The sequence below is a fragment of the Gambusia affinis genome, linkage group LG01 (assembly GCF_019740435.1).
Source record: "Gambusia affinis linkage group LG01, SWU_Gaff_1.0, whole genome shotgun sequence".
Lineage (NCBI taxonomy): Eukaryota > Metazoa > Chordata > Actinopteri > Cyprinodontiformes > Poeciliidae > Gambusia > Gambusia affinis.
Genome location: NC_057868.1, coordinates 2,599,982 through 2,614,272, shown reverse-complemented (window position 1 = coordinate 2,614,272; position 14,291 = coordinate 2,599,982). Strand labels below are relative to the sequence as shown.

At 44.4% G+C, this 14,291-nt stretch overlaps 1 protein-coding gene across 3 annotated transcripts; it reads left to right on the top strand.

Annotated features, from left to right (window-relative positions):
- The first annotated feature begins 1,744 nt into the window (after positions 1-1,744).
- LOC122830811 (protein RCC2 homolog) lies at positions 1,745-14,220 on the top strand. Of its 3 annotated transcripts, none has more exons than XM_044116528.1 (13): positions 1,745-1,846; positions 3,801-4,022; positions 4,457-4,550; positions 8,699-8,842; positions 8,922-9,053; positions 9,171-9,259; positions 9,362-9,476; positions 10,338-10,504; positions 10,586-10,766; positions 10,828-10,933; positions 11,025-11,097; positions 11,179-11,256; positions 13,327-14,220. In XM_044116528.1, the coding sequence occupies exons 2-13, from the start codon at positions 3,822-3,824 to the stop codon at positions 13,429-13,431; spliced, it is 1,485 nt and encodes a 494-aa protein (XP_043972463.1). In that variant the 5' UTR covers positions 1,745-1,846; positions 3,801-3,821; the 3' UTR covers positions 13,432-14,220. The 3 variants fall into 3 exon arrangements, with proteins under 3 accessions (XP_043972463.1, XP_043972454.1, XP_043972469.1); XM_044116519.1 differs by lacking the exon at positions 1,745-1,846 and adding an exon at positions 1,847-1,974; XM_044116534.1 differs by lacking the exon at positions 1,745-1,846 and adding an exon at positions 2,134-2,157.
- The last annotated feature ends 71 nt before the right edge of the window (positions 14,221-14,291 follow it).

Below are 14,291 nucleotides of genomic sequence, written 5' to 3'. Positions count from 1 at the left end.
GCTTGCAAATTATGTTAACTTTTTATTATGGAAAAAGAATATCATAATAATTTTTTTTTTTTGCACTTGGAATTTAACAGTACTTTCAAGTTGAATATTTTGTCCTGTGTCGCGAGTGTTTGGCATTGATTGGAAGAAATATGTCTGCAAAAGAATTTGGTAAATGGCTTTGAACTTGTATAATGCTTTATCAAGTCCAGAGGACCCCAAAGTACTTGACGCAACAGTCTTTAACGCACACACTGACAGTGGTAAGCTACTGGACTGGATAGTAGCCTGCCTGGGTCAGTCTGACAGAAGTGAGGCTGCCATGGGGCGCCACCAGGCCCTCGGATCCCCACCAGCAGAGGACCAGTGCAGTGCCTTGCCCAAGGGCACAACAACAGAGGCAGGTGGAGTAGGGAGCAAACGTCACCACCGTCACCCACATATAGCTTTAAGAAACTGAATTTGTGAGGTATATGCCCCACCTGAGCACAATTTGGATGTAAAAATGATGAAAATTCTTATGGAGTATTTTCATTGTAGTAATTTTTTAAGTCCTTTTGACATTTTTTTTCTTTACTTAACAGAATATTTCCAACCATAACGCAGTGGTTTGAAGTCTAAAATGATGGCGAAAAATGCAGAAGCTACAACCACCATTATGAAACTTTAAAACAAAGAGATTTTAAACAAAAGAAAAATTGGTAGAGTTTGTTTAGACTGGTCGGTTGTCTAGGTTTTCAAGGCCTGGCTTTTAAGGATAGTTCACGCATGAAAATTGTGCTGAGCTTGCATCTTTTGAAAGGACATTGTTTGTGTGCTGTTTTCCAACATCATGTTGGATCACACCGTTTTGAACTGTTGGAACCAACATGTCACTGGCATATTAAGGTAATTTGGTCAGGAGAATGCAGAAACCACCATGGTACAATCCTTTCACAAACCAAGAAAGACTGCTCCAATATCAACCAGCTCGAGGTCGGGGTGACCGGTCTGGCTCCTTTGAGAAGATAGTTTTGGCAATTTTGGAACTGAGAGTATGATAAAAGTTTTAAACCAGGAATTTGGCCACTCCTCTGGAGACAGCTGATCAGAGGAGTGATTCAGGAAGGTTGTTCCAGACTTCCTTAGGGAGTCTCTGTAAGAGCTTATTAGAATCAACTCTCATTAATCAAGGGGCATTTAACATTAAAAACTGAGGAAAGATATGCTTAGAAAGCTACTCTCAAACTATTTTGGTTAGTTTTTGTTTTGCCAAGATACTTCAAGAGAGCTGCTCATTAAATGGCCTGTAGTAAGCACTTTATACAGCACCAAGTCCAGAGGACCACAAAGCACTTTAGGCTACATTCAGTAACATTCAAAAGCAAGTTACATTGTAGCAATGGCTGCAGCTGGGCCCTCTGAGGATATCATCTTTTTTCCTTAGGAATTTATTTTGTTTTTATATTACGCTAATGTGGGCTTTGTTAATCTAAAGTTATTATTGAGACTTTTTTAAATGGCAATTAATGCTTGCTTTAATATGGGGAACAAAACTGGGAAGGTTCCCCTACATTTTCTATTGCCGCACAACAAAGTTAACTTTGGTTTTGAATGAAATGGATTTAAGATTTAGATAATTATACACACACTTGAGAAGTTTAACTAGATGGGTGTGTGTGATAGATGCCTTATGTGCCGAAATGGAGAGCAAACAGGGTGTTTATGTTTCTTAAAAGAAACTTTTCCTGAGTGAAAGCGGAACTTTCTGTTTCCTCTGTGTCAGTGTAGAGTTGTACCCTCACAGCGGTTCTTCGTGCTGCATCACAGCAGCTTAAAGTCACCTCCACCCCCCTCTCATGTCTGGTTTTATGTATTGGTGAGTGCTCGGTTTCCTGTATGAATGCTAAATGCAAACCACGTGGTGTGAAAGCAGACTGCAGCTTCTTTTGTTCAAATCAATCAAACCGGAGACGGACAGAGAGCTGCTGAATCAGGAAATCACCGGTATATATCATTTCTTCTTAGTTTTAGCAAACCACTTAGCCAGACTACGGAACACCAACAAGGCAGCAGATATTATGGGATAGAAACACTTGTAGTTATGAAGAGGTTTTAAAGTTTCTTGGTCTTGTGTCGTTCGTATGGAACATCAGACTCTTTGACTGTTTGTTAGCATACACTAGCGAGGTAACGTTAGCATAATGAGCCCCATCATTCAATTAGATTTTACTCGGTTTAACTCCAAGTATTCGCAGCTTTGAGATAATTCACATGCTGTTTAAACACTCAAACTTCCCAGAGCTTGTATGTGGAGCGGAAAACGGTCTAAGTTCACCTGCCGTACCGCGGATCTTTACGGCAGCTAGCACGCTAAACAACCGAACAAAGAGCGGTGGAGCTTAGCCTGATGAAGCTAACGGATACCGGCTCACGGTTCGGTCTGCTGTCGGGTTATGGCTCCTCTTTCATCTGGGGAACCATCAGGGAGAACTGATGTGATTGTGGTACCGAGTGATACGGAATAATACGGTGAACCCGCGGTAGCTAAATACCGTTCGGCGAACTTGCCTCTATGGAGCCCGGACAGTGCCCAAAGTAGAAAAAAATTGAAAGGTCAGAAGTTCCTTAAGTGAGTGTAAAGCGCCAGCTGATCTTCTAAACAAACATTATTTAGGTTGATTCTTATTTTATCCCACCTTCTTATGTATATATAAATATAAAACTCCCAGGATACTCTTGAGCAAACCTTGAGTAAAGACTAAATAATTTAGGTGTATTTGATGAAAGTTTTGTCCAAAATTTGACAAGTCATTAGGTAGAATTTTGTCTGGGAAAATCAGAAATTTCTTCCTAAGTTTGATACCAAAACTACTTCTGTTGTACAGCCCTGTACAACAGAATGCATACGATTTAGATGCACTGGTATTGATTCATATCTCTGTGAGCCAATAAGCAAGCACAAAATATGCACATCTCATAGTAGTTTGTTTTATAAAACGGTTGACTTGGCAACATTATTTTCACATTCATATCGAATACACAGGATTTAATTGAATCATCTGTTCAAATTCTTTTCTTTAAACGTAATGATTCGAATGATTACAAATGGTGGATTAAATGTTTATGGAATAAATATTAAACTCAATAGTAATTGTTGTATATACATTTAACTAATGGGGAGAATGTTGTGAATGTAGGCAATCCCTCAACTGATTTTGTATTGGGTGTTTTTAGTTTCTGTCTCTTAGTCACTTGAAACAATGAAAAAGGTTTTTTTTTTCTGGATGTTACAGCACATACTCTTACGAGTAACAATGTTTAACTCTACTGTGCCAATAGATGAAGAATTTCCTTCATCTTGATTTTGATTTTGTGCCAATAGATGAAGGAAATTCTTCATCTATTGGCACAAAATCAAAATCCGTCTTGATGCATAAAACAGTGATGCATTTCCAGGTGATGAATCAGCAATAAATGGGCTGTGCTGTTAGAAAATATGTCCTCAAAGTGCTCATCTTGTCTTTGTAGCTTTATTTTACACGCACCAAAATTGTGAAAAGTTTTAATGTTAATTAGGAGTAAGAAGGAATGCATCTTCTCTTTCTGCAAATTTGATCTTATTTTGAAATGTACCAGTATTATAATGCGTGACGTGTTTGGAGCAGTTTTTGACACCGTTTCCTTTTTTTTACAAGTTCTTTAAAAACCACAGTTTTTCCGTTTGGCTTCAGTCTTCTGCAGTTCAGAGAGACATGTCTCCACCGTCTCTCTGAACTGTCCAAGCCTTTGCTTGGTCTGAACGCGTCTCGCTTCTTTCTAACTACGAACAGCTACGTTCCCACTGCAAAAAGATGCCCCGTAAGAAGGTGACCGACGTATCAGGGAACGGAGGGATGAAGAGGAAGAGGGCGACAGGGAAAAGGAAAGACCGAGACTTCAGCAGTGACGACGAGTTCGACTTTGAGCAGGAGAACAACAAGAAACCCGGCAAGCCTGCAGCCAAGTCCGGCCTCCAGCCTGTCACTGTGGCGGACGACGTCAAGGAGAAAATAGTGGGTTGGATTCCAACTTTTTGCCTCCCAATCTGGTAGCTGGCTCTGCTTTTATCTGCTTGTTGTGTCTTTTCTCTGATATGTGGCTTCAATGCTGTTTGTTCACCACGTCAAGGTTACTGGGAAAGAAGTCCCTACCATGAAAGAACTGTATTGTAAGAGCCCAGTTGGTGAAAATGCTCTAAGTATACCTGATGATGATGATTTTTTTGGTCATCGGGATCCTTTTCATGTGACGGGATCTAATCCTGGGCCGTGAATTTAAACGGCGTCTAACAGTAGAAAATGCTTTGCAGGTCTTTGCTCAGGTGAAGCTGCTAAATCCAACTTGTCCCTTTTAATTATTAACTTTTTTTGTTCTAAAACAACAAAAGTTGTGGTCTTTTGAGCTAGTTTACTTTTTTTTTTCACCTAATATTGTTTGCTTTCTGCAGAAACTGGAGCTACCAAAGGTCAGAGGTCAACTTCTCATCTTTGGGGCAACCAACTGGGATTTGATAGGAAGAAAGGAGGTTCCCAAGCAACAAGGTAGAGCGTTAACTTTACAAACCATGCCGCAGCATTTCCTCTGTGAGTCTCTGTTAGACTCTGACAACCCTCAGGTTTTCATGCTGGATTCCTCTCGTCAGAAACACAAAGCCGGTATTTTCCTCAGTTTGGTTGTTGTGTTCGACTGTGGTTGGTGTGGACAGAACTCTGCCCCACAGAGGAATGTGCTTTCTTTCTTTCTTTATAATTATTTTTTTTTGCTAAGAAACGTCTTGCTACCTGAAGCGCCTTGTTCTCCTCTTGGGTTTAGGCATCGGAGGCGTGTGCATCTGTTCCATTCATTAAACATGTTGGTGGCGGTTTGAGTAGAGACGGCTGATTCCAGTCTCGCTGACTACTGAGAGCCAGAACTGTGTGTTCAACGCTCTCGACACCATATCAGCTCCAAACATTGTGATGAGGCCTGAGGGGACTGCTGGAGTCTTGTTAGGGCTTTGGGTTGATATCTGCATTTAGCAGGTTGTCCCGACCCACTGGGGTAGCGCACCGATCTCAGCCAGTGAAAGCAGACGGGATCAATAGGGGATCGATCGGGTTCTGCGTGGTGTCTGCCACAGAGAGTGAAAGGAGTGGAGATGACCACATGGGCATCTTTGTTTGGTGTGTGTGCAGGCAGTGTGCGTGTTACAGCCAGCAGGATTCTTTTAATTGATTGTGACAGTAATGTCCATTCATATGCATGCATGCTGCGCAGTGAGCCGCCAGCCCCCTCAGGCCGCCCTCCCACCAGGCTGTGCGACGCCTCCGGCAGGTTGCATGTTGCACTTCTCTGCTGCTCTCCGAGAAATCTGCTTTGTTAGGGGTGTTGGTGGGAGGGGGTGTTGTCAGCAGGGAGCAGCAGCAGAGACAAAGATCATCTACAGATGGTGACGTACCTTTTGAACATTTGCTGTGAAAGAGAAGCTTTGTGTTGGATCCTGATTGCTGCAGTTTGGGTCTTAAAAGATAGGGACTGTAATTTGCTAGTTGAAATGCTCAGATCACCGCGGTGGGTCCGGTTAGCACTCCAAAGAACATAGAGTCGCACTCCAGTGGGTTTAACTTACTGTTTGTTTCTTAATTTGACGTAACTGTGTAGTTCTAGAAAATATAAATAATAACACAGCAGGAGTATCTGAATAATCCCTTGGTGCTGTGTGGTTCTGTTGAGAAACCTAGTTGCCGGAGTGCCTGGAGGTGAGGTGGGTGGGGCATCTCTGGTGCAGACCTGCCTCCATGTTGGGTGGATAGCATCATCGGTCGACGGAGGGGGTGATGGGTACCTGGTGATAACTTCTTCTCAATTGCAGGAGATAAATTAGCACACGCACATTTACTGCACACACTTGCTCTACAAACACACTCTGCCTCACACACACGCACACAAGGCCGAAGGTCATACCAACACAGAGTCATAAATTATGCAACCTGTCTACATTGGTGCTGCAGTTAACGATTGTTTCAGTTGTCTGTTACTTTGATAATTAATCAATTGTTTGGATAAAAGAATTGGCACATTCTCCAGATGTTTTTATTTAACCACTGAAGCCTACTTTCTACAATATTAAAAATACATTAAAATGTAAATAAATATTTTAGTTTGTTTTCTAAATTAGACAATCTAAATTTTCTTGCCTAAAATGCAATAACAGGCACCTGCAGGGATTGTGGGGACTGGAGCCCCGGCCCCTTTACCCTCGATACCCCTAGTATATAGCTAAATTATTATAGCTAAATATAATAACTTAGCAACATAAATTAGTCTGGCTGCCCTGGGTCTAAAAATGACCGAGAATTCATTACTGGATCTCTGACCTCTAAATATCAAATTATGGGGAGGAATATATTTTTTCCAACATACACTTGTTTGTGAATAAGTGGTCTGATATTTGGGTTGATATTAGGTCTGATATTGAAGTTAGAAAAACTGTTTCTATTCATATTTTCATAATTGTCCTCGCAATAGCGGGAAAACCCTCCTCTCCCCTAAACACAGAAATAGTTCGGCTGCAGAGAAAACTTCTGACTTTAACTTCATCGTTCTGCCCCAGCGATGGACTAAATGCCCCAGCGCTGGACTAAATGCCCCAGCGCTGGACTAAATGCCCCAGCGCTGGACTAAATGCCCCAGCGTTGGACTAAATGCCCCGACGCTGGACTAAATGCCCCAGCGCTGGACTAAATGCCCCAGCGCTGGACTAAATGCCCCAGCGTTGGACTAAATGCCCCGACGCTGGACTAAATGCCCCAGCGTTGGACTAAATGCCCCAGCGCTGGACTAAATGCCCCAGCGCTGGACTAAATGCCCCAGCGTTGGACTAAATGCCCCGACGCTGGACTAAATGCCCCAGCGCTGGACTAAATGCCCCGACGCCGGACTAAATGCCCCGACGCCGGACTAAATGCCCCGACGCCGGACTAAATGCCCCGACGCCGGACTAAATGCCCGACGCTGGACTAAATGCCCGACGCTGGACTAAATGCCCGACGCTGGACTGAATGCCCGACGCTGGACTAAATGCCCCGGACGCTGGACTAAATGCCCGGACGCTGGACTGAATGCCCGACGCTGGACTAAATGCCCGACGCTGGACTAAATGCCCCGACGCTGGACTGAATGCCCGACGCTGGACTAAATGCCCGACGCTGGACTAAATGCCCGACGCTGGACTGAATGCGACGCTGGACTAAATGCCCCGACGCTGGACTGAATGCCCCGACGCTGGACTGAGTCTTAAAGGAAGATTCGGTCCAGAGCATTTAGAGTTCACAAAATATCACTTAAACATCAACGAAAATACTGTACCAATAATTTGGACTGCAGCATAAAGCAAAACCCGATTTCACAATTAAGTAAATCAAAATGTCCCAAAAGCATCGGCGCACTGGCACAGAGGCTACCGGGGGATTCCAGGTAGATCCCAGCAAAGATGCAGTGGATTTAGTTCTTCACCCAGGGCCGGTCTGAGGTAGTATGGGGCCTTTGACAGAATCATGATTTAGCCCCCTGACTCCCTAATACTAAGAACATCAGCATCACTAACCTTGTTTAAATATAGAAAAGGTGAATCTGAGAGGGAGACCAGGTTAGTTAGCTGAATTTAAAATCAATCACTGATTATTGGTTGTTATTTGCTGTAACGTATTTGTGAACAAACCCAACTCAAACACATGAACCATGGTAACACAATCAAACTATCCAGACGATTCTTTAAACTTTTACAAAGTAAACGTCCTACTTAAACGTCCTACTGAGTTTTCTTTGCCTTGATATCTCTGTCTTTCAATTCTAGATCTCAGAGGGGCTAACATCAATAACTCCTCTGAGCTTTTTTGACATTTAAAGCATCTGCAGCCAAGTTGTCATAGGGGTTAAAATATCAACAGATTTGCTTATTTCATAACTTCATAACCTTCTCTCTCTCCTCTGGTCTGTTTAACAGCTACAGTCTCAGATCAACACAAACCTCCAGGACTGTCAGCAGCACAAACAGCAACTTTATACCTATCAAGAAAAACATAGACTATATTTGCTTTCCATTGCTCCCACATGATGACAATGACACAGTATGATCCGATTAAATATTAGATTCTTGATTAATATGGGTTGTTGCTGTGTCACACAGTGTTCACAGCAGCGTGGTCTGGTACTTGTAATGCAGAATTGCAAACCTGAGTGAAAAGATGAGTGAGGAGAGTCAGACTGGTGTGCTCAGCGGCAAATTTTGCTTTAAAAAAAACACCATGATGGGTGTTTGGATGGGTAGTGTGTAACCTACTTATGGCAATGTAGAGCATATTCCACTCAGTTAGTATGTGCTTTTTCACTTTCTATCTTGAATTTCATGCCAAAAACAGATTGCAATATATATTGTTACTTCACCCATCACAATAGATATTGAGATATGCATTTCATGCCGGATCGCAAATCCCCAGATGTTCTTTCTGTAGAGCAAACACCTTCCGATGTGGGAGGAAACCTGTTCTGTCACAATGGCAGCCAGGACAGAGCGTCTTTGGTCAGGAGCAGTCGTCATGACTGCTGCAACCTGCAGAAACCGCTCAAAGGACACAGAATGACGTTAACGGGTGTTGTGCGTCTGTAATTACTGAGCATCCTAACTGTGTGGTCTATGTGTGTTTTTCAGCTGCTTTCCGTAACCTGGGCCAGAACCTGTGGGGTCCTCACCGGTACGGTTGCCTGAACGACGTCCAGGTCAGCTGTGTGGTGTCGGGCCCCTGTGCTGCTCACAGTCTCCTCATGACCACTGAGGGCAAGCTCTGGAGCTGGGGTGAGCTCCATGACGCTCCCTCTCTCTGAACTTCTCCTCCTTCAGAGTTCTCTCCTGACCTCCACCGTCTTCTCCTCAGGTCGTAATGACAAAGGTCAGCTGGGTCACGGGGACACCAAACGTTTGGAGGCTCCAAAGCTGATCGAGGGCCTGGCCGATCAGGTGATCGTTTCTGCAGCCTGCGGACGCAATCATACCATGGCGCTTACAGGTGGGCAGGAACTCTCAGGTCCAGCAGCGATTGGACCGTTTCTCCAAAACAGATGGGAGATCTGTTGGATTTCTACATGAATGGAAAAAAATACAGAGTTTGCTGCTGTTTCCTCAGAGGACGGCACCGTTTATTCCTTCGGTGAAAACAAACTGGGTCAGCTCGGCCAAGGCAGTCAGACTGATGCGGTTCTCAGCCCGGCACCGGTGAGTGTGGCCTCCGTCCAGATCATTCCTGATCCATGCCAAATCGTTTGGAGACTTCCAGTGATTCCACCATACCCAGTAGTTGAATCTTTTTCTCCCCAGATTTCCTACAATGGTCAGCCTCTGGTGAAGGTAGCCTGCGGTGCTGAGTTCAGCATGGTGGTGGACTGCAAAGGAAACCTGTATTCGTTCGGCTGCCCTGAGTATGGGCAGTTAGGTAAAAACTCTTCCATTATCTGCTTTGGTGAAGTGAGTCTGTAGGACACAATGGACAATCTGGGAGCAAAACAAAGTGGTTTTGATCAAAACGTCTCCAGACTTTCTGAATGTCTAACTCTGTCTTGTTCACATCTACAGAATTTGGATATGATTTGAATTCCCAGTAAATCTGCTGCCATTCATAATGTTTCTGTTCCTGCTGTTAGGTTAAAATGACATTCATATTGTGAAAAATCATATTCTGGCTGTTTTCCTCTGCCAGTGATTGTTTCCTAGATAGAGGATGGCTTCTGTAATCTGAGGATAGTGGACGTTTAACTCGTAGAATGGAAAAAAGTTAGACTTGTCACAATGTTTCAGATCGTTCCGTCTCTGGGCTCACACAACCTGCCTGTAGAACCTTGTTTATAGAAGCTCTCAGCATGGATGGTATCAGTTGTCACAGAATAGAAAGTTTAGGTTGACCCTCAAATATTTCACATCTTTCAGGAGGGAAATGACCCAGATATGCTCTGCTCATCACCTAGGTGAGGTCTGGGTCATGTTCCTTTGGTTCTGTGATCCTCTTAGGGCGATTTCCCACCTGATAATCCGGTAAACTCGGTTCAGTTGGGGACCAAATTTTCAACATTTGTTCCATTTCTCCCGCTAGTGCTAGATACACTCGTTTGTCTTCTTGTACTTACCCAGGATGCCCTGCGTAGTTGTCTCCTTCCTGCTTTTGGTGCGGTCTTCAGTCTGCTTGGCATTCACATATGCATTTGAACCACACCAGAGTTCACTTCAACTCAACCAAGACTTGGGTTTGTAAGCGGACCAGACGTCGGCTGGTAAAGCTTACTGACCTGTGTCTCTGCAGGCCACAACAGCGACGGCAAGTTTATCGCCCGAGCCCAGCGCATCGAGTTTGACTGTGAGCTCATCCCCCGGCGTGTTGCTATCTTCATTGAGAAGTCCAAGGACGGTCAGATCATGCCGGTGCCCAACGTGGTGGTGAGGGATGTGGCCTGTGGAGCCAACCACACGGTGAGAGGGCCCCTCCTCCAGGCTGCTGGTTCAGCTGACTCCTTCAACACTCTTGACACTGTAATGTGTGTGTGTGGACAGCTGGTGCTGGACTCCCAGAAGCGGGTGTTCAGCTGGGGTTTCGGAGGCTACGGCCGTCTGGGCCACACAGAGCAGAAAGACGAGATGGTTCCCCGACTCGTCAAGCTGTTTGACTTCCCGGGACGCGGCGCTGCCCAGATCTACGCCGGCTACCAGTGCTCCTTCGCCCTCAACGAAATGGGTAAGAGAGGAGCAGAACACAAGCCGTAGATGACATGTGCTGACCGTCTGCTGCTTTGCAGGGGGGCTGTTCTTCTGGGGAGTGACCAACACCTCCAGGGAATCCACCATGTACCCCAAAGCTGTGCAGGATCTGTGTGGGTGGAAGATCCGGAGCCTGGCCTGCGGGTGAGCTGGTTCTGCTGTGGGGAGCGCTTCCTGCTCCTGGTTTTCAGGGTTTAACGGTGCCTAAACCGACAGCGTTGTGTGTGTTTGACAGGAAAAGCAGCATCATCATTGCAGCAGATGAGAGCACAATCAGCTGGGGGCCGTCGCCCACGTGTGGAGAGCTGGTAATTCTGGTCATGGTGTTGGCTGTGTTGCTGCGGGTCAGGAGAACATCAAATCGATCCATTTCTCCATGTGACTTTTAGGGATACGGAGACAACAAGCCCAAATCCTCCACAACTGCTCAGGAAGTTAAAACTCTGGATGGCGTCTACATCGAACAGGTACATGAACGCAACTCGGCACAAAAACATTACTCTACACATGAAGTCAACTTAGGATGAAACATGTTCAAGTTTTCCAAAGTCGAACAGTCGATGCTCAGTCACGTGGTATTTGGTCCGTTCGGATTCACACACACCTTTCACTAAAACTGACACAGACCAACTGGAGGACCCCAAGCCCACTTCAGTAAACATCCCACCACTCCCTCCCTGCATCCTCTGTTTTGTTATTGGGTAACGATAACACAGTGTCACACCTTTCTGCAGACATTTGCCTCTGTTGATGACGACGTTGCAATTTCATCCAGCATTGTTTAGCCAGTGTTTATAGTTACTTAGTGAAGAGTCGCACAAATGTACATTACGTTATTCATCATCGCCTCACAAGAACCCTGACAACAGATAGTGCAAGTGGACTAATTGAAGATGTTGCTGTTTTAGTGCATTTGTGTATAAAACATTACAACAAGCCTCTGATCAGTCAGACAACACTTCTGTGTAAATAGTTGGGCGTGGCGTTGAGTTCAGCAGGCGGATTCCTGTCTTCAAACAAAATGAAGCAATTTTCATCACGAGTCCATGTCAACAGGAACTGACTTCGGCACTTCACATGAAGCATGTCGGAGCCTTTAGGTTTTTGAAAAAGAAGGAATTAATTTGCATACAGCTTGGTGGATTTTCTGCCCGAACTGGTTAGATAATTTTAGGAGGAATTTGAAGGAGAAGAATAAACCAACTTCCTCTGTTTATTTTCTGAAGTGATGTTGACCCTGTTTACTGACAGAACTGGTAATCTGAATTAAATAACCCTGCTTCTCCGGTTCTGGAACACAAAATCCTCCTGGCCAGGAGCTAAGACAGAAAACAGAAAATCTGCTTTGGGAAATGTACGCTTGCAGCTTTTTGTGCAAGTCTGGATGCCTATATGAAGTGTAAATCACTAGGACAGGGCGTGCTGTGGTGGCGTAGAGGATAGTGCGACCCACGTATGGAGGCCTTGAGTCCTCGACGCGGGCGTCGCGGGTTCGATTCCCGGACCCGACGACACTTGCCGCATGTCTTCCCCCCTCTCCTTCCCCCTTTCCTGTCAGCCTACTGTCATATAAGGGATACTAGAGCCCACAAAAAGACCCCTGGTTGGGAAAAAAAAACAAAAACAAAAAACCCACTAGGACAGACTCGCCTTTTCTAGTACCAGTACAGGCTACGCCAGTGGAAACAGAACATGCAGGTTTAGGGCCGTCCAGCAGATGGACGTGATGTCTCTCTTTTTTTAAATATATATTTCCATGTTTGGAATATGCTTTTCACTGACAAATGGATATCTTTTTAAACAGAAAATGAAAAATAGTTTTTTTTACGACCCATATTTTTATGTATTTGTATAAAGTGTGCCAAAAACATCCTGCAACTTTTTTTTATTTATTTATTTTTTTTTTTACTTTGCTCAGTTGTTCATTGTGGCTAAATCCAGCGAAGGTTTTCTGAGACGGTTCTCAAGATGGACAACTCTCCTGTTTTAGCACCACTATAAAGCAGCTGAGGGCCTTAAGGCTTAAGAGAGGAGAACAGTGAAGTCAATGTAGCTAGTTAGCCATGTGGACACAAGCTAGGGAAGAGTGTGTATGATGAAAGACCTGGTTCACCCAGTGACTCCAAGAACACCATTGATGATGTGTCCAAATGCATCAGTGGATGTATTTTCACATACTGGTTGCTGTTGGCTATATACTAAACATGATCTTGACCAGCAAATATGGAAAACATTCCACCAAAAAGTTAGGAACCCAACTTTAACACAAGCATACCAGAACATTAATTTTATTCAAATCTTTCTTGTTTCATTTGCTGAGCAGGTAAAATGAAAGAAATATATCTTAAACGTGTTTTCAATGGGGAAACCTAAAATGACCTGGAGTACATTCAACTGTGTGATCTTTGACCTCCAGGACTGAAAGCTTCTGGTGGAAACTTCTAGTTTGTTCAAAACAGCCAGCCTGTTGGCAGCGGTGGCTCCTCGGGTCTCAGCTTCCTGGTCCCAGATGTTTGAAATGTGTTGGTCTCCCCCAGGTGGTGATGGGCTACTCCCACTCCTTGGTCATCGCCAGGCAAGACACTGAGCAGGAACAGGAGAAGCTGAAGAAGCTGCCTGAGTATAACCCCCGAACCATCTAGGAGGAACCCAGCTGCCTCAGCCTGCTGACGCTCCTGACCCGGTGACCGGTGGGACAGAGGAGTTTGGGGAGAAAACATCTCACCTACCAGCAGACTGGCTGCAAGCGAATTGGGACACTAAAAACCAGAGAGGAGGCAGACAATGGATCTGCAGAGCATCTCTCCCAGCTCTTCAGGATTTGCAGTCGTGCTCCCTCCCCCACCCTCATTAGTCCTTGTACCATTTGATTTTCCACTTTAACGTTCTTCTTCTCGTGTTGTTTGTTTGAAAAATGTCATATTTCCTGGTGCTACAGCAGCTTTTAGCTGCTGAGGGGTTTCAGAGACCAATTCTCCATACCTGTGCCTTTTCTCTACGTCCATTTCGGGGTATGGAGGCCATGATGAATCGGTTGTCTGTTTGGCAGTTTGAGCCTTTGTCTGCTCCTGCTGCCACTGACTGCAAACTGATGTTCTGAGCTGGTGCACTCCACTTGATGTTACATTCCTTTAATCTTCTTCCTTCAGTGTATCCAGGATACTCACTCCGTAAGCGGAGCCTATCTTCGCCAAGCCTTCGTTTGTCCCAACGCTCAAAGCGGATCCATAAGCAGGCCAGAACTTCCAGAACTGATCTGTTCTTATCAGGCAGAGTTCTGTTTGTACTGCTTTCTATTTTTATGATGAGATTTCTTGGTTACATTGTTTGTTTTTTTTTCATTGCAATGGTTAAATAAAGTCCATGTAAAATGAGCTCATGTTGCTTTTTTGTTAAAATCAATAAAATAAAATAAAAAGCTGAATAATTCACCTGTGGTCACAATAAAACATTTTTCTTAAAGCTGCTGTATGTAACTTCTATAAATGTATAATCTGTGGGG